At 32.7% G+C, this 23264-nt stretch overlaps 1 protein-coding gene and 1 long non-coding RNA gene across 7 annotated transcripts in view; one reads left to right on the plus strand and one right to left on the minus strand.

Moving 5' to 3' along the window:
* Positions 1 to 23264, plus strand: part of SDK2 (sidekick cell adhesion molecule 2) — a 503279-nt gene that overhangs the window by 410743 nt on the left and 69272 nt on the right. For all 6 annotated transcript variants that reach the window (XM_075845537.1, XM_075845538.1, XM_075845539.1 and 3 more), the window contains exons 13-14: positions 4158 to 4334; positions 4425 to 4561. In XM_075845537.1, coding sequence (XP_075701652.1) covers positions 4158 to 4334; positions 4425 to 4561 — 314 coding nt within the window. The remainder of the gene's footprint in view (positions 1 to 4157; positions 4335 to 4424; positions 4562 to 23264) is intronic.
* The window catches only part of LOC142665777 (uncharacterized), a 179946-nt gene that overhangs the window by 11515 nt on the left and 145167 nt on the right, over positions 1 to 23264 (minus strand). The window lies entirely within an intron of this gene.

Raw genomic sequence — 23264 nt, forward strand, 5'->3', positions numbered from 1 at the left:
GTAACTAAACTTTATAGTGACATGTCAAAAGTTTTCATCGATGGGGTCCAAACACGGAGACCCCCACCGATCGCTAAAACGAAGCGGATGAAGCGCTCAGGTGAGTGCTGTGCGGCTTCTTTTACGATCGGCTTTCCTCAGAAAGCCGAGCAAGCAGTGTACAGACTGATAGACTTTCTATTGAGCCCGTACAAAGCTGATTAGAAACGAAGCAGCACAGCACTCACCCGAGCGCTTCTGCTGCTTCATTTTAGTGATCGGTTGGGGTCTCGCTGCTCGGGTCCCCCCATCAAAACTTCTGACATGTCACGATGACGTGTCAAAAGTTTTTTAAAAGTTTAGTTACACTTTAAAAATAACCTGTGGCCTCTATTTTAGTAAATACTTGTATTCCCCATAAAATCTCAATTCTTTTCTTAGAACTCTGGATTGTGCCGTTCCTCTGTTATTCCTCCCAGAAATGTAAGAAAAAAAATGGACAACTGGGTGTTCTAGCATTCCCCATTTAAATGGGCGTGTCTACAGTCAGACTGTCCGTACTAATTGGACATAGTCAGTCTGTGCAGAGACACATCGCCAACTGGTAACAGTTAATTGTCAAACTTCTAGGAGGAATAACAGAGGAATGGCATAACGCAGTGTTCTAATACAAGATGCTCCAGAATGATTATTTTATGGGGAGACCTGTCAGGAGAGTAGACAGGTTCTCTTTAATGGTCCACATCCTAGGGAGCTAGTTACCAAGCACGTGTCCATTCCCTGATGCTGGAGTTGGGCCTCTTGGTTTCTCAGTGGTTTAGCCATCAGTATGGTTTATTACCTCACTTCTCCTGTTACTTGTCTCGAAGCTCCCATGCCATGATAGAGACTACTAGATCACTCTCACAGGAGACGTAACCATCATGGCAGCCATAGGATGTTGGTATGTCTGGGGGTTTTCCAGAAGGGAACATGTTCCACAAAAACCATGAGCACATCAGTCAGACTGTAATCCGGTTTACATTGCCTCGCTTATTGCCCTTTTTTTACTTTTGTTTCGTCCTTCTGCGTATTCAACCTTCTTCCCCTTACAGACAAAGAAATCCTGATCGCCTTCCTCACTCTCCTTTAATCCCTTAGTCTCTTTTGTTATGAGGCGTAATGTGGGGGGGTCACCCAACCCTGCTCCAGGCTGGAGCTCCGGAGGACCCATACCTAATTAACACAATCTTATTTCTCTCAATACTTCACCCTTAAAGAATGAGGGGAAATTAAACATTCCTAATTGGGAGAAAGCCCACTGTGAACTCTGTGAAAAATTTAATAGGAGTTAAAAAATTAATCTTACTTAACTTCATCCGCAGTGAATATTTTATTGGGCGATATTAATTCTCCTTCTCCAGTATATGTATCATTTCAAGCAGAAACTTCTCTCCGTGTGTTTTGGGACAATGGTGGGGGCTGGGTAGAGTGGGGAAACAGTCAGTTTGGTAAATCAACTCATTCATCACTGGATTCGTCTTAAAGGGAAAATCCAGTTTTGTCGTGTCATTCGGGGATAATTGAAAATGACCTGATATGGTACCTGCTCAGCTTCTTTAAAGATTTGGCCATGGTGCCATCGCGAAAATCTCCAATACAACATGTCTTTCTTTGTCTGTTGTTGATTTCAATGGGCAAAAACTTCCGGGTGACACCACAGGGTTTTGCCAACAACTTTCGCCTTAAAGTGTAACTAAACTTTAAAAAAACATCTGACATGTCAGACGTTTTAAACGGTTGGGGTCCGAGCACTGAGACCACCACTGATCGCCAAAACCAAGCGGCAGAAGCGCTCGGGTGAGTTAGTTTCTGATTTCTCACCCGGGGCAGCGTACGGGCTCATTAGAAAGTATATGAGCCCATACACCAATTGCTCCGCTTTCCGAGAAAAGCCGATCAGAAACAAAAGCAGCACAGCCCACCCCCGAGCGCTTCTGGCACTTCGATTTAAAGATCCCACCGATCGCTAAATCGAAGTGCCAGAAGCGCTCGGGTGAGGGCTGTGCTGCTTTTGTTTCTGATCGGCTTTTCTCGGAAAGCGGAGCAATTGGTGTATGGGCTCATATATGTGCTCTGTTACATGTCACTATGATATGTAAGAAGTTTTTTGAAAGTTTAGTTACCCTTTAAGATTATCCTTTAAGCAAAAAATCATTGAAATTTAACCTTTTTGGAAATGTGGAGCCAAAAAGGGTTTAGGAGCAAAAAGGAGAAATGGTTCAAGTCCAAACTCATCGCCCCTGTGCCATTTTACGGTATGTCAGGATATTGGGTTGGCTGGACATTCCCTTTAAAAAAAAAAAAAAGAGTAACTTCACTATCTGAACCATGATGGGTCCACATTGGGTAACATTACTGGCAGTGCAGGACCTCCTATTCCCTCACCTCTATAATTGGAGGTCTTAAATAAACGGGACCATTCTAAAAATGGCACTAGTTGTCCAAAAAACATCAGGGACGACCGACGCAGAGCAGCACAGGTTTTTATCTAGTGTTTTGCTTCAAAGCATTACGGTCCCAAGTATCCGGAAGATGCAGAACCATCTGGCGGGGTTTCTTCTTTTCTTTTTCGCCACCTGTATTCTTTAGTCTGGATTCACACATCGCGTATTTGTCGCAGATTTTTGAGCCAAAGCGAGTACTGGTTTCAAAAGGAACTGGAATATAAAAGAACTGATACTTCTCCTTCTTCCACTTCTGGCTTTGACTCAAAAATCTGCATCAAATACGCGATGTGTGAATTTCAACCTTATTTCTACATGCATGTATCTGGGTACAAATACCTCCTGGTGGGATTGCCCTTTAAGGTTATTTTTTTTTCATCATCTCCTTATAGCTCTGTCTGAGAATCCTTACATATAAAATATGTTTGTAGATTACGGACTATTTTTAGAGACGTTCCATCAGTTATGTAGCAAGTGTGGAAATGATCTACAGTATAAAGAGCCCATCTGGAAGTGTGATGTCCCCCACTGTGCGGAGACGTGTACATTGTGTGTAGCACATTCCAGAAATGATACTAATATCTAGATAGATGGATTGGTACATTGGAGAAAGAATAATGGAAAAGAAAGACTCTGGGGGGAATTTATAAACAATTCAACACCAGTGCCTTAGAAAAGTTGCAAACAGGCCCAAAAGTCACAACTTGCGTTGCGTGTTGCGACTTTTGGCCTTTTGTACTCCACTCTTGCCAGAAATCTGACGTAAATTATAGTGGACATCTACGCCAATTAGATTTCAGTAGCAAAGTAGAGGCCCATGCCTGGCCCTGTAGCCTCTCCCCCAATTTGACAATTAAATAATAAATTTAAAAAACGATGCTCACCCTCTTCTGGTCCTCTTAGGCTCCCTCACACGGGATGTGTGTGGAAAAATCTGCAGTGTTTCCGTCCCGTGTGAATCCAGCCCAACGTCCTCATCTATACTTTTATTTTCCCCCTTTTATTTGGTTCCACTTTTGACTTTGGCTCTAAAACCTACGATAAAACCTGCATGTGAGATTCCAGCCTAAGGCCAAGATCACACATGCAGTTTTTGAACCAAAAACAGGAGTGGACCCACAAAACAGGAGATGCATCAGTCTGTTCTTTATACCTTTCCTTCCTTTTGGATCCACTTCTGGCCAATAACTGCACCAAAAGTGTGTGTGTGATTCTGGCCTTATTGCTTGTAGGGCTCTGTTCACATCCGCAGTGCTATTTTTTTCCGTCAAAACAACGAACATCACAATATAACCCATTGTAAGTCAACGGGGTCTGTTGGGCGCCGGTGGTATCCCTTATATGACTGATCCAGCAGAGATAGCCATAACACAAGTGTGAACAGAGCCTTATTCAGGAACCAAATTACAACTGAATAGGATTGACAGACAAGGATGAGCCATAAATATATAAAATTACCAGGTTTTTTCTCCTTCTATATTTCATGGGGATCTGATATTACATGTATTGATTGGTATATACTGCCTTGGGGATGAGGGAGCGCTTATTGGCCACATTTATTGCCAATTACATAAACTACTGAAGGTCACAAGGGATGTCCAATAGAAACCATCGTTCAGGATAGCGGTATAATAAAACTAGCCATCCGTCATTCAATATTAATCACATCTTGTACATCTTCTTCTCTCTCAGGTATGTGTGGGAGAAAGATGGCTCTCCTCTGAGTATAGACAACTTACCCAGGATCAAAATGGACAAGAATGGCACTTTGCACATCTCCCAAACTTGGTCAGGAGATATTGGGACCTACACCTGCCGTGTCCTGTCAGTGGGGGGCAATGATTCCAGGAGTGCGCACCTACGAGTCAGGTATGTAAGTCGACCATTAGCTTTCTGATCAATTAAAATGACAAGTTATGGTGTCATCAACTAACAAGACGGCCATTTATTCCTTTCCAGACAACTTCCTCATTCTCCTGAGAACCCGGTGGCCATGCTGAGCATTACTGAACCACGATCCATTAATCTAACATGGGCCAGACCTTTCGATGGTAACAGTCCACTGATCCGCTACATCCTGGAGGTCTCTGATAATAGTAAGTTCATTGTCTGGACATTATCTGAAGAGAAGGGCCATGAACTTACACAAGGTGTCCAAATTTTCAAATTGTTTTTTTTTTACCAGTCTGACAATTTGGCTTTCGGGGCAATACTAGTTGCCTTGGCACACACTAAAAGGATCAGATTCACTAAGGCTTGTGTGCTCAGAGGTGGTATGTAGAGTTTGGGTTGTGGAGCTTGGCTTTATTTGGTAGACAACTCCATCTCACACCATGGCAAAACCACTAAAGTACTGTTAATCTGTGAATTATTAAAGTAGTCCTACACCTTTAATAAAGTGCAACTATCACGACAGGGTGCGACGTTCTAACAAACAACATCATGGCCAACAACCTGATACCAAATGCATGTCTTATTGGGGGCAGTAGTTGGAGCAGAGCAGGCAGGAATCTCCTATATGCCGGACATTCTCTTCTAAAACTTAACCTCTAGCCCCCCATGCAGGTCTGGCAATCATTGCAGGGGAGGTAAGATCAGGACAGACATAACGATAGGGCGTGCAGGGTTGTCACAACTTCCATCGGCCGCCTGAAAGGGACATACAGCCCCCTTTGTCACGTGAGAGTACAGTAATACTGTAAATGGTCGGTAAAGGTTGAGAGAGGCTTCAAGATACTCTAGGAGTGAGGTATATATACTCTAGGAGTGGGCTATATATTAGAAAGGTGCATAGATGCATTAACCGCCTTTACTGGGGCTCTTCAGTATTGCAGCTTCTGTCCTTGTACCCACAGTAAAGAAGTGGGTCTCCCTGTGCATGGATACTGGTGTACTTACCTAGGACTCAGGGACATCCGATCATCATGAAGCTGCACCACAGAGGAATCCTGTAACATATTGCCACACCAAAGCCTCCTTTTTATTTTGAGGAGATATTTAAAGGGTTATATCATTCTCTTCTACGACCAGCGACAACCGATAAAACACACAGTCATTTACAGGTCACGTAAAAGTAACAGATTGTGAAATACTGAGCTATACGACCATCAATTCTAAATAACCGCGTCCCGTCACACTCAGTTTTTACTAGCGAGACGTAGTTCTCCAGTGTAAAACAGCAGAGCGAGATGGTACATGCACAGCGGAAAATATTGTAGCAATTCACTAAGGGTCACAGGTCATCTTTTCACTAAAATCTAACATCCCTTGCCCTTAATCTTATTATTTGTTCTGCTGCAAACTGCATCTTTAAAGCCGCCGCTCGCGCTTTATCCCGTACCTGCTTTCTTTTTCCCGTAAATTGAATTTTTCCATTTTTATGGCACACAAACTTACTTGGTATGAACGACACAGCTCCCAGTAACATTGTATTGTGCAGATAAGCACGTCCTGTAGATAGATGGCTTAGCATCAAGACACAGAGCGGAATAACAAACTAGATCATAACACTAACCCTTCAGCTGCCATATTAATCTGTCTTACGGCGGCGTTAGAATCCAGGTGGTTTACAGCATTAATATTCATGACTGTATTTATGGATGGACGCAGACGATATCTTGCAAACTCTGCATTTCCCCTGTTTGGCTAGAGATAATGATCGCTCGGTGAAAGTTGACTGAGGAGCCCCATGACGGGTTCATAAAATGGCGCCAAATAAAACCGCGCCCATACGCCATTTTACTATTAAGTAGTAGCCTCATAATTCATGTGAAAAATGTGAAAAAAAGAGACAGTTCTTAAAGGTGAGGATAACCTACTCGAGTTCTGAGAGAATGGCAGCATTTCTCCTGGGTGGCCAGGATGGGGTTAACCCAAGCCCTGTCTTATTTGCAGGCGTCTCTCTGCCTTGCAAGTTGAATTCCATATTTATGAGGTGCCTTCAGAGAGATTTAGCATCTCTTTCGCCTGCCTGCGCATATCATATGCAGATCTTATATCCTATCCTACACCCCAAAGGACTGAACCCCCAGAGCAGACCATTTTCTGATTTCCATAGACGGTAGACCAAATTTATCTTCCTCTCTACATCATGGTAAAACGTGAAAAAAAAAGCAACTTGTTTTCCCTGTGTCATTGGAATGCCCCCTGCAAGACAAGAGTATGATAGCAGCGCGCACAAGTGTAGTTTTAATGTTGACGCTTACACGTATATTTCTCAGTGGGAGAAAACGGCTTATGATACTGATAGCGCAGAGTCCTTGTGTGGAGCTTACGAATGCCGTACCTACGTAACAAAGCACAAGAGGAAAGACTCCTAGATCTTACTGCTTGTAGCTTAAAGGAGAAATGGGGGGAAAAGCCGCTTTGAAGAGACATGAGAGATTGAGCCAAACCTCGAAACACAAACTTATTTTAAGTTCGAATAGAACAAGAGATCATGGCCTGAGGTAAAGTGAATCACAGGCAGGATTAACATGGTAATTAACGTGGCGAATAATGGAGCAACGGTTCTTATATAGACTAAAATACTGCAGAAAAAAAATCATACACAAAATAAGATAGGTGTGTACGAATATAACTAGGTGTGTAAGAATATAACTACTATAATACTTCTCCTATATACAAGAATATAACTACTAGATTACTGCTTCTATATATAAGAATATAACTACTATAATACTGCCCCCTATATACAAGAATATAACTACTATAATACTGCTCTTATATACAAGAATATAACTACTATATTACTGCTTCTATATATAAGAATATAGCTACTATAATACTGCCCCCTATATACAAGACTATAACTACTATAATACTTCTCCTATATACAAGAATATAAACTACTATATTACTGCTTCTATATATAAGAATATAACTACTATAATACTGCCCCCTATATACAAGAATATAACTGCTATAATACTGCTCTTATATACAAGAATATAACTACTATAATACTGCCCCCTATATACAAGAATATAACTGCTATAATACTACTCTTATATACAAGAATATAACTACTATAATACTGCCCCTATATACAAGAATATAACTACTATAATACTGCTCTTATATACAAGAATATAACTACTATAATACTGCCCCCTATATGCAAGAATATAACTACTATATTACTGCTCCTATATACAAGAATATAACTACTAGAATACTGCTCCTATATACAAGAATATAACTACTATAATACTGCCCCCTATATACAAGAATATAACTACTATAATACTGCGCCTATATACAGGAATATAACTACTATAATACTGCCCCAAATATACAAGAATATAACTACAATAATACTACCTCCTATATACAAGATTATAACTACTATATTACTGCCCTGTATATACAAGAATATAATTACTATAATACTGCTCCCTATGTTCAAGAATATAAACTACTATAATACTGCCCCTATATACAAGAATATAACTACTATATTACTGCCTCCTATATACAAGAATATAACTACTATAATACTGCCTCCTATATACAAGAATATAACTACTATAATACTGCCTCCTATATACAAGAATATAACTACTATAATACTGCCTCCTATATACAAGAATATAACTACTATAATACTGCCCCCTATATACAAGAATATAACTACTATAATACTGCCTCCTATATACAGGAATACAACTACTATAATACTGCCCCCTATATACAAGAATATAACTACTATAATACTGCCCCTATGTACAAGAATATAACTACTATAATACTGCCTCCTATATAAAAGAATATATCGAATATAATACTGCCCCCTATATACAAGAATATAACTACTATAATACTGCCCTTATATACAAGAATATAACTACTATAATACTGCTCCTATATAAAAGAATAGAACTACTATAATACTGCCCCTATATACAAGAATATAACTACTATAATACTGCCCCTATATACAAGAATATAACTACTATAATACTGCTCTTATATACAAGAATATAACTACTATAATACTGCCCCCTATATGCAAGAATATAACTACTATATTACTGCTCCTATATACAAGAATATAACTACTATAATACTGCTCCTATATACAAGAATATAACTACTATAATACTGCCCCCTATATACAAGAATATAACTACTATAATACTGCCCTGTATATACAAGAATATAACTACTATAATACTGCCTCCTATATACAAGAATATAACTACTATATTACTGCCCTGTATATACAAGAATATAATTACTATAATACTGCCCCCTATATACAAGAATATAACTACTATAATACTGCCCCTATATACAAGAATATAACTACTATAATACTGCTCCCTATGTACAAGAATATAACTACTATAATACTGCCCCTATATACAAGAATATAACTACTATAATACTGCTCCTATATACAAGAATATAACTACTATAATACTGCCCCTATATACAGGAATATAACTACTATAATACTGCCCCCTATATACAAGAATATAACTACTATAATACTGCCCCCTATATACAAGAATAGAACTACTATAATACTGCCCCTATATACAAGAATATAACTACTATAATACTTCTATATACAAGAATATAACTACTATATTACTGCCTCCTATATACAAGAATATAACTACTATAATACTGCCTCCTATATACAAGAATATAACTACTATAATACTGCCTCCTATATACAAGAATATAACTACTATAATACTGCCCCTATGTACAAGAATATAACTACTATAATACTGCCTCCTATATAAAAGAATATATCGAATATAATACTGCCCCCTATATACAAGAATATAACTACTATAATACTGCCCCTATATACAGGAATATAACTACTATAATACTGCCCCAAATATACAAGAATATAACTACTATAATACTACCTCCTATATACAAGATTATAACTACTATATTACTGCCCTGTATATACAAGAATATAATTACTATAATACTGCTCCCTATGTTCAAGAATATAAACTACTATAATACTGCCCCTATATACAAGAATATAACTACTATATTACGGCCTCCTATATACAAGAATAGAACTACTATAATACTGCCTCCTATATACAAGAATATAACTACTATAATACTGCCTCCTATATACAAGAATATAACTACTATAATACTGCCCCCTATATACAAGAATATAACTACTATAATACTGCCTCCTATATACAGGAATACAACTACTATAATACTGCCCCCTATATACAAGAATATAACTACTATAATACTGCCTCCTATATAAAAGAATATATCGAATATAATACTGCCCCCTATATACAAGAATATAACTACTATAATACTGCCCTTATATACAAGAATATAACTACTATAATAATGCTCCTATATACAAGAATAGAACTACTATAATACTGCCCCTATATACAAGAATATAACTACTATATTACTGCCCTGTATATACAAGAATATAATTACTATAATACTGCCCCCTATATACAAGAATATAACTACTATAATACTGCCCCTATATACAAGAATATAACTACTATAATACTGCTCCCTATGTACAAGAATATAACTACTATAATACTGCCCCTATATACAAGAATATAACTACTATAATACTGCTCCTATATACAAGAATATAACTACTATAATACTACCCCTATATACAGGAATATAACTACTATAATACTGCCCCCTATATACAAGAATATATCTACTATAATACTGCCCCTATATACAAGAATATAACTACTATAATACTTGTATATACAAGAATATAACTACTATATTACTGCCTCCTATATACAAGAATATAACTACTATAATACTGCCTCCTATATACAAGAATATAACTACTATAATACTGCCTCCTATATAAAAGAATATAACTACTATAATACTGCCCCTATGTACAAGAATATAACTACTATAATACTGCCTCCTATATAAAAGAATATATCGAATATAATACTGCCCCCTATATACAAGAATATAACTACTATAATACTGCCCTTATATACAAGAATATAACTACTATAATACTGCCCCTATGTACAAGAATATAACTACTATAATACTGCTCCTATATACAATAGAACTACTATAATACTGCTCCTATATACAAGAATAGAACTACTATAATACTGCCCCTATATACAAGAATATAACTACTATAATACTGCCCCTATATACAAGAATATAACTACTATAATACTGCTCCTATATTCAAGAATATAACTACTAGAATACTGCCCCTATATACAAGAATATAACTACTATAATACTGCCCCTATATACAAGAATATAACTACTATAATACTGCTCCTATATTCAAGAATATAACTACTATAATACTGCCCCTATATACAAGAATATAACTACTATAATACTTCTCCCTATATACAAGAATATAACTACTATAATACTGCCCCTATGTACAAGAATATAACTACTATAATACTGCTCCTATATACAAGAATATAACTACTATAATACTGCTTCTATATATAAGAATATAACTACTATAATACTGCCCCCTATATACAAGAATATAACTACTATAATACTGCTCTTATATACAAGAATATAACTACTATATTACTGCTTCTATATATAAGAATATAGCTACTATAATACTGCCCCCTATATACAAGACTATAACTACTATAATACTTCTCCTATATACAAGAATATAAACTACTATATTACTGCTTCTATATATAAGAATATAACTACTATAATACTGCCCCCTATATACAAGAATATAACTGCTATAATACTGCTCTTATATACAAGAATATAACTACTATAATACTGCCCCCTATATACAAGAATATAACTGCTATAATACTACTCTTATATACAAGAATATAACTACTATAATACTGCCCCTATATACAAGAATATAACTACTATAATACTGCTCTTATATACAAGAATATAACTACTATAATACTGCCCCCTATATGCAAGAATATAACTACTATATTACTGCTCCTATATACAAGAATATAACTACTAGAATACTGCTCCTATATACAAGAATATAACTACTATAATACTGCCCCCTATATACAAGAATATAACTACTATAATACTGCGCCTATATACAGGAATATAACTACTATAATACTGCCCCAAATATACAAGAATATAACTACAATAATACTACCTCCTATATACAAGATTATAACTACTATATTACTGCCCTGTATATACAAGAATATAATTACTATAATACTGCTCCCTATGTTCAAGAATATAAACTACTATAATACTGCCCCTATATACAAGAATATAACTACTATATTACTGCCTCCTATATACAAGAATATAACTACTATAATACTGCCTCCTATATACAAGAATATAACTACTATAATACTGCCTCCTATATACAAGAATATAACTACTATAATACTGCCTCCTATATACAAGAATATAACTACTATAATACTGCCCCCTATATACAAGAATATAACTACTATAATACTGCCTCCTATATACAGGAATACAACTACTATAATACTGCCCCCTATATACAAGAATATAACTACTATAATACTGCCCCTATGTACAAGAATATAACTACTATAATACTGCCTCCTATATAAAAGAATATATCGAATATAATACTGCCCCCTATATACAAGAATATAACTACTATAATACTGCCCTTATATACAAGAATATAACTACTATAATACTGCTCCTATATAAAAGAATAGAACTACTATAATACTGCCCCTATATACAAGAATATAACTACTATAATACTGCCCCTATATACAAGAATATAACTACTATAATACTGCTCTTATATACAAGAATATAACTACTATAATACTGCCCCCTATATGCAAGAATATAACTACTATATTACTGCTCCTATATACAAGAATATAACTACTATAATACTGCTCCTATATACAAGAATATAACTACTATAATACTGCCCCCTATATACAAGAATATAACTACTATAATACTGCCCCTATATACAGGAATATAACTACTATAATACTGCCCTGTATATACAAGAATATAACTACTATAATACTGCCTCCTATATACAAGAATATAACTACTATATTACTGCCCTGTATATACAAGAATATAATTACTATAATACTGCCCCCTATATACAAGAATATAACTACTATAATACTGCCCCTATATACAAGAATATAACTACTATAATACTGCTCCCTATGTACAAGAATATAACTACTATAATACTGCCCCTATATACAAGAATATAACTACTATAATACTGCTCCTATATACAAGAATATAACTACTATAATACTGCCCCTATATACAGGAATATAACTACTATAATACTGCCCCCTATATACAAGAATATAACTACTATAATACTGCCCCCTATATACAAGAATATAACTACTATAATACTGCCCCCTATATACAAGAATAGAACTACTATAATACTGCCCCTATATACAAGAATATAACTACTATAATACTTCTATATACAAGAATATAACTACTATATTACTGCCTCCTATATACAAGAATATAACTACTATAATACTGCCTCCTATATACAAGAATATAACTACTATAATACTGCCCCTATGTACAAGAATATAACTACTATAATACTGCCTCCTATATAAAAGAATATATCGAATATAATACTGCCCCCTATATACAAGAATATAACTACTATAATACTGCCCCTATATACAGGAATATAACTACTATAATACTGCCCCAAATATACAAGAATATAACTACTATAATACTACCTCCTATATACAAGATTATAACTACTATATTACTGCCCTGTATATACAAGAATATAATTACTATAATACTGCTCCCTATGTTCAAGAATATAAACTACTATAATACTGCCCCTATATACAAGAATATAACTACTATATTACTGCCTCCTATATACAAGAATAGAACTACTATAATACTGCCTCCTATATACAAGAATATAACTACTATAATACTGCCTCCTATATACAAGAATATAACTACTATAATACTGCCCCCTATATACAAGAATATAACTACTATAATACTGCCTCCTATATACAGGAATACAACTACTATAATACTGCCCCCTATATACAAGAATATAACTACTATAATACCGCCCCTATGTACAAGAATATAACTACTATAATACTGCCTCCTATATAAAAGAATATATCGAATATAATACTGCCCCCTATATACAAGAATATAACTACTATAATACTGCCCTTATATACAAGAATATAACTACTATAATACTGCTCCTATATACAAGAATAGAACTACTATAATACTGCCCCTATATACAAGAATAGAACTACTATATTACTGCCCTGTATATACAAGAATATAATTACTATAATACTGCCCCCTATATACAAGAATATAACTACTATAATACTGCCCCTATATACAAGAATATAACTACTATAATACTGCTCCTATATACAAGAATATAACTACTATAATACTACCCCTATATACAGGAATATAACTACTATAATACTGCCCCCTATATACAAGAATATATCTACTATAATACTGCCCCTATATACAAGAATATAACTACTATAATACTTGTATATACAAGAATATAACTACTATATTACTGCCTCCTATATACAAGAATATAACTACTATAATACTGCCTCTTATATATAAGAATATAACTACTATAATACTGCCTCCTATATAAAAGAATATAACTACTATAATACTGCCCCTATGTACAAGAATATAACTACTATAATACTGCCTCCTATATAAAAGAATATATCGAATATAATACTGCCCCCTATATACAAGAATATAACTACTATAATACTGCCCTTATATACAAGAATATAACTACTATAATACTGCCCCTATGTACAAGAATATAACTACTATAATACTGCTCCTATATACAAGAATAGAACTACTATAATACTGCTCCTATATACAAGAATAGAACTACTATAATACTGCCCCTATATACAAGAATATAACTACTATAATACTGCCCCTATATACAAGAATATAACTACTATAATACTGCTCCTATATTCAAGAATATAACTACTAGAATACTGCCCCTATATACAAGAATATAACTACTATAATACTGCCCCTATATACAAGAATATAACTACTATAATACTGCCCCTATATACAAGAATATAACTACTATAATACTGCTCCGATATACAAGAGTATAACTACTATAATACTGCCCCTATACACAAGAATATAAATACTATAATACTATACCCTATATACAGGAATATAACTACTATAATACTGCCCCCTGTATACAAGAATATAACTACTATAATACTGCTCCGATATACAAGAATATAACTACTATAATACTGCCCCCTATGTACAAGAGTATAACTACTATAATACTGCCCCTATACACAAGAATATAACTACTATAATACTATACCCTATATACAGGAATATAACAACTATTATACTGCCTCCTATATACAAGAATATAACTACTATAATACTGCCCCCTATATACAAGAATATAACTACTATAATACTGCCCCTATACACAAGAATATAACTACTATAATACTATACCCTATATACAGGAATATAACTAATATACTGCCCCCTGTATACAAGAATATAACTACTATAATACTGTTCCTATGTACAAGAATATAACTACTATAATACTGCCCCCTATATACAATATAACTACTGTAATACTGCCCCCTATATACAAGAATATAACTACTATAATACTGCTCCTATATACAAGAATATAACGACTATAATACTGCCCCCTATGTACAAGAGTATAACTACTATAATACTGCCCCTATACACAAGAATATAACTACTATAATACTGCCCCCTGTATACAAGAATATAACTACTATAATACTGTTCCTATGTACAAGAATATAACTACTATAATACTGCCCCCATATACAAGAATATAACTACTATAATACTGTTCCTATGTACAAGAATATAACAACTATAATACTGCCCCTATATACAAGAATATAACTACTATAATACTGCCCCCTATATACAAGAATATAACTACTGTAATACTGCCCCCTATATACAAGAATATAACTACTATAATACTGCCCCCTATATACAAGAATATAACTACTATAATACTGCCTCCTATATACAGGAATATAACTACTATAATACTGCCCCCTATATACAAGAATATAACTACTATAATACTGCCCCTATACACAAGAATATAACTACTATAATACTATACCCTATGTACAAGAATATAACAACTATAATACTGCACCTATATACAAGAATATAACTACTATAATACTGCTCCTATATACAAGAATATAACTACTATAATACTGCCCCCTATGTACAAGAGTATAACTACTATAATACTGCCCCTATACATAATATAACTACTATAATACTATACCCTATATACTGGAATATAACTACTATAATACTGCCCCCTATATACAAGAATATAACTACTATAATACTGTTCCTATGTACAAGAATATAACAACTATAATACTGCCCCTATATACAAGAATATAACTACTATAATACTGCTTCTATATATAAGAATATAACTACTATAATACTGCCCCTATATACAAGAATATAACTACTATAATACTGCTCTTATATACAAGAATATAACTACTATATTACTGCTTCTATATATAAGAATATAGCTACTATAATACTGCCCCCTATATACAAGACTATAACTACTATAATACTTCTCCTATATACAAGAATATAAACTACTATATTACTGCTTCTATATATAAGAATATAACTACTATAATACTGCCCCCTATATACAAGAATATAACTGCTATAATACTGCTCTTATATACAAGAATATAACTACTATAATACTGCCCCCTATATACAAGAATATAACTGCTATAATACTACTCTTATATACAAGAATATAACTACTATAATACTGCCCCTATATACAAGAATATAACTACTATAATACTGCTCTTATATACAAGAATATAACTACTATAATACTGCCCCCTATATGCAAGAATATAACTACTATATTACTGCTCCTATATACAAGAATATAACTACTAGAATACTGCTCCTATATACAAGAATATAACTACTATAATACTGCCCCCTATATACAAGAATATAACTACTATAATACTGCGCCTATATACAGGAATATAACTACTATAATACTGCCCCAAATATACAAGAATATAACTACAATAATACTACCTCCTATATACAAGATTATAACTACTATATTACTGCCCTGTATATACAAGAATATAATTACTATAATACTGCTCCCTATGTTCAAGAATATAAACTACTATAATACTGCCCCTATATACAAGAATATAACTACTATATTACTGCCTCCTATATACAAGAATATAACTACTATAATACTGCCTCCTATATACAAGAATATAACTACTATAATACTGCCTCCTATATACAAGAATATAACTACTATAATACTGCCTCCTATATACAAGAATATAACTACTATAATACTGCCCCCTATATACAAGAATATAACTACTATAATACTGCCTCCTATATACAGGAATACAACTACTATAATACTGCCCCCTATATACAAGAATATAACTACTATAATACTGCCCCTATGTACAAGAATATAACTACTATAATACTGCCTCCTATATAAAAGAATATATCGAATATAATACTGCCCCCTATATACAAGAATATAACTACTATAATACTGCCCTTATATACAAGAATATAACTACTATAATACTGCTCCTATATAAAAGAATAGAACTACTATAATACTGCCCCTATATACAAGAATATAACTACTATAATACTGCCCCTATATACAAGAATATAACTACTATAATACTGCTCTTATATACAAGAATATAACTACTATAATACTGCCCCCTATATGCAAGAATATAACTACTATATTACTGCTCCTATATACAAGAATATAACTACTATAATACTGCTCCTATATACAAGAATATAACTACTATAATACTGCCCCCTATATACAAGAATATAACTACTATAATACTGCCCCTATATACAGGAATATAACTACTATAATACTGCCCTGTATATACAAGAATATAACTACTATAATACTGCCTCCTATATACAAGAATATAACTACTATATTACTGCCCTGTATATACAAGAATATAATTACTATAATACTGCCCCCTATATACAAGAATATAACTACTATAATACTGCCCCTATATACAAGAATATAACTACTATAATACTGCTCCCTATGTACAAGAATATAACTACTATAATACTGCCCCTATATACAAGAATATAACTACTATAATACTGCTCCTATATACAAGAATATAACTACTATAATACTGCCCCTATATACAGGAATATAACTACTATAATACTGCCCCCTATATACAAGAATATAACTACTATAATACTGCCCCCTATATACAAGAATATAACTACTATAATACTGCCCCCTATATACAACAATAGAACTACTATAATACTGCCCCTATATACAAGAATATAACTACTATAATACTTCTATATACAAGAATATAACTACTATATTACTGCCTCCTATATACAAGAATATAACTACTATAATACTGCCTCCTATATACAAGAATATAACTACTATAATACTGCCTCCTATATACAAGAATATAACTACTATAATACTGCCCCTATGTACAAGAATATAACTACTATAATACTGCCTCCTATATAAAAGAATATATCGAATATAATACTGCCCCCTATATACAAGAATATAACTACTATAATACTGCCCCTATATACAGGAATATAACTACTATAATACTGCCCTGTATATACAAGAATATAACTACTATAATACTGCTCCTATATACAAGAATATAACGACTATAATACTGCCCCCTGTATACAAGAATATAACTACTATAATACTGTTCCTATGTACAAGAATATAACTACTATAATACTGCCCCCTATATACAAGAATATAACTACTATAATACTGCCCCTATACACAAGAATATAACTACTATAATACTGCCCCCTGTATACAAGAATATAACTACTATAATACTGTTCCTATGTACAAGAATATAACTACTATAATACTGCCCCCTATATACAAGAATATAACTACTATAATACTGTTCCTATGTACAAGAATATAACAACTATAATACTGCCCCTATATACAAGAATATAACTACTATAATACTGCCCCCTATATACAAGAATATAACTACTGTAATACTGTCCCCTATATACAAGAATATAACTACTATAATACTGCCCCCTATATACAAGAATATAACTACTATAATACTGCCTCCTATATACAGGAATATAACTACTATAATACTGCCCCCTATATACAAGAATATAACTACTATAATACTGCCCCTATACACAAGAATATAACTACTATAATACTATACCCTATGTACAAGAATATAACAACTATAATACTGCACCTATATACAAGAATATAACTACTATAATACTGCTCCTATATACAAGAATATAACTACTATAATACTGCCCCCTATGTACAAGAGTATAACTACTATAATACTGCCCCTATACATAATATAACTACTATAATACTATACCCTATATACTGGAATATAACTACTATAATACTGCCCCCTATATACAAGAATATAACTACTATAATACTGTTCCTATGTACAAGAATATAACAACTATAATACTGCCCCTATATACAAGAATATAACTACTATAATACTGCTTCTATATATAAGAATATAACTACTATAATACTGCCCCCTATATACAAGAATATAACTACTATAATACTGCTCTTATATACAAGAATATAACTACTATATTACTGCTTCTATATATAAGAATATAGCTACTATAATACTGCCCCCTATATACAAGACTATAACTACTATAATACTTCTCCTATATACAAGAATATAAACTACTATATTACTGCTTCTATATATAAGAATATAACTACTATAATACTGCCCCCTATATACAAGAATATAACTGCTATAATACTGCTCTTATATACAAGAATATAACTACTATAATACTGCCCCCTATATACAAGAATATAACTGCTATAATACTACTCTTATATACAAGAATATAACTACTATAATACTGCCCCTATATACAAGAATATAACTACTATAATACTGCTCTTATATACAAGAATATAACTACTATAATACTGCCCCCTATATGCAAGAATATAACTACTATATTACTGCTCCTATATACAAGAATATAACTACTAGAATACTGCTCCTATATACAAGAATATAACTACTATAATACTGCCCCCTATATACAAGAATATAACTACTATAATACTGCGCCTATATACAGGAATATAACTACTATAATACTGCCCCAAATATACAAGAATATAACTACAATAATACTACCTCCTATATACAAGATTATAACTACTATATTACTGCCCTGTATATACAAGAATATAATTACTATAATACTGCTCCCTATGTTCAAGAATATAAACTACTATAATACTGCCCCTATATACAAGAATATAACTACTATATTACTGCCTCCTATATACAAGAATATAACTACTATAATACTGCCTCCTATATACAAGAATATAACTACTATAATACTGCCTCCTATATACAAGAATATAACTACTATAATACTGCCTCCTATATACAAGAATATAACTACTAGAATACTGCCCCCTATATACAAGAATATAACTACTATAATACTGCCTCCTATATACAGGAATACAACTACTATAATACTGCCCCCTATATACAAGAATATAACTACTATAATACTGCCCCTATGTACAAGAATATAACTACTATAATACTGCCTCCTATATAAAAGAATATATCGAATATAATACTGCCCCCTATATACAAGAATATAACTACTATAATACTGCCCTTATATACAAGAATATAACTACTATAATACTGCTCCTATATAAAAGAATAGAACTACTATAATACTGCCCCTATATACAAGAATATAACTACTATAATACTGCCCCTATATACAAGAATATAACTACTATAATACTGCTCTTATATACAAGAATATAACTACTATAATACTGCCCCCTATATGCAAGAATATAACTACTATATTACTGCTCCTATATACAAGAATATAACTACTATAATACTGCTCCTATATACAAGAATATAACTACTATAATACTGCCCCCTATATACAAGAATATAACTACTATAATACTGCCCCTATATACAGGAATATAACTACTATAATACTGCCCTGTATATACAAGAATATAACTACCATAATACTGCCTCCTATATACAAGAATATAACTACTATATTACTGCCCTGTATATACAAGAATATAATTACTATAATACTGCCCCCTATATACAAGAATATAACTACTATAATACTGCCCCTATATACAAGAATATAACTACTATAATACTGCTCCCTATGTACAAGAATATAACTACTATAATACTGCCCCTATATACAAGAATATAACTACTATAATACTGCTCCTATATACAAGAATATAACTACTATAATACTGCCCCTATATACAGGAATATAACTACTATAATACTGCCCCCTATATACAAGAATATAACTACTATAATACTGCCCCCTATATACAAGAATATAACTACTATAATACTGCCCCCTATATACAAGAATAGAACTACTATAATACTGCCCCTATATACAAGAATATAACTACTATAATACTTCTATATACAAGAATATAACTACTATATTACTGCCTCCTATATACAAGAATATAACTACTATAATACTGCCTCCTATATACAAGAATATAACTACTATAATACTGCCTCCTATATACAAGAATATAACTACTATAATACTGCCCCTATGTACAAGAATATAACTACTATATTACTGCCCTGTATATACAAGAATATAATTACTATAATACTGCTCCCTATGTTCAAGAATATAAACTACTATAATACTGCCCCTATATACAAGAATATAACTACTATATTACTGCCTCCTATATACAAGAATAGAACTACTATAATACTGCCTCCTATATACAAGAATATAACTACTATAATACTGCCTCCTATATACAAGAATATAACTACTATAATACTGCCCCATATATACAAGAATATAACTACTATAATACTGCCTCCTATATACAGGAATACAACTACTATAATACTGCCCCCTATATACAAGAATATAACTACTATAATACTGCCCCTATGTACAAGAATATAACTACTATAATACTGCCTCCTATATAAAAGAATATATCGAATATAATACTGCCCCCTATATACAAGAATATAACTACTATAATACTGCCCTTATATACAAGAATATAACTACTATAATACTGCTCCTATATACAAGAATAGAACTACTATAATACTGCCCCTATATACAAGAATATAACTACTATATTACTGCCCTGTATATACAAGAATATAATTACTATAATACTGCCCCCTATATACAAGAATATAACTACTATAATACTGCCCCTATATACAAGAATATAACTACTATAATACTGCTCCCTATGTACAAGAATATAACTACTATAATACTGCCCCTATATACAAGAATATAACTACTATAATACTGCTCCTATATACAAGAATATAACTACTATAATACTACCCCTATATACAGGAATATAACTACTATAATACTGCCCCCTATATACAAGAATATATCTACTATAATACTGCCCCTATATACAAGAATATAACTACTATAATACTTGTATATACAAGAATATAACTACTATATTACTGCCTCCTATATACAAGAATATAACTACTATAATACTGCCTCCTATATACAAGAATATAACTACTATAATACTGCCTCCTATATAAAAGAATATAACTACTATAATACTGCCCCTATGTACAAGAATATAACTACTATAATACTGCCTCCTATATAAAAGAATATATCGAATATAATACTGCCCCCTATATACAAGAATATAACTACTATAATACTGCCCTTATATACAAGAATATAACTACTATAATACTGCCCCTATGTACAAGAATATAACTACTATAATACTGCTCCTATATACAAGAATAGAACTACTATAATACTGCTCCTATATACAAGAATAGAACTACTATAATACTGCCCCTATATACAAGAATATAACTACTATAATACTGCCCCTATATACAAGAATATAACTACTATAATACTGCTCCTATATTCAAGAATATAACTACTAGAATACTGCCCCTATATACAAGAATATAACTACTATAATACTGCCCCTATATACAAGAATATAACTACTATAATACTGCTCCTATATTCAAGAATATAACTACTATAATACTGCCCCTATATACAAGAATATAACTACTATAATACTTCTCCCTATATACAAGAATATAACTACTATAATACTGCCCCTATGTACAAGAATATAACTACTATAATACTGCCCCTATGTACAAGAATATAACTACTATAATACTGCCCCTATATACAAGAATATAACTACTATTATACTGCCTCCTATATACAAGAATATAACTACTATAATACTGCCCCCTATGTACTAGAATATAACTACTATAATACTGCCCCTATATACAACAATATAACTACTATAATACTGCCCCCTATATACAAGAATATAACTACTATAATACTGCCCCCTATATACAAGAATATAACTACTATAATACTGCCCCTATATACAAGAATATAACTACTATAATACTGCCCCTATATACAAGAATATAACTACTATAATACTGCTCCGATATACAAGAATAT

Source organism: Rhinoderma darwinii, chromosome 13, assembly GCF_050947455.1.
Source record: "Rhinoderma darwinii isolate aRhiDar2 chromosome 13, aRhiDar2.hap1, whole genome shotgun sequence".
NCBI lineage: Eukaryota > Metazoa > Chordata > Amphibia > Anura > Rhinodermatidae > Rhinoderma > Rhinoderma darwinii.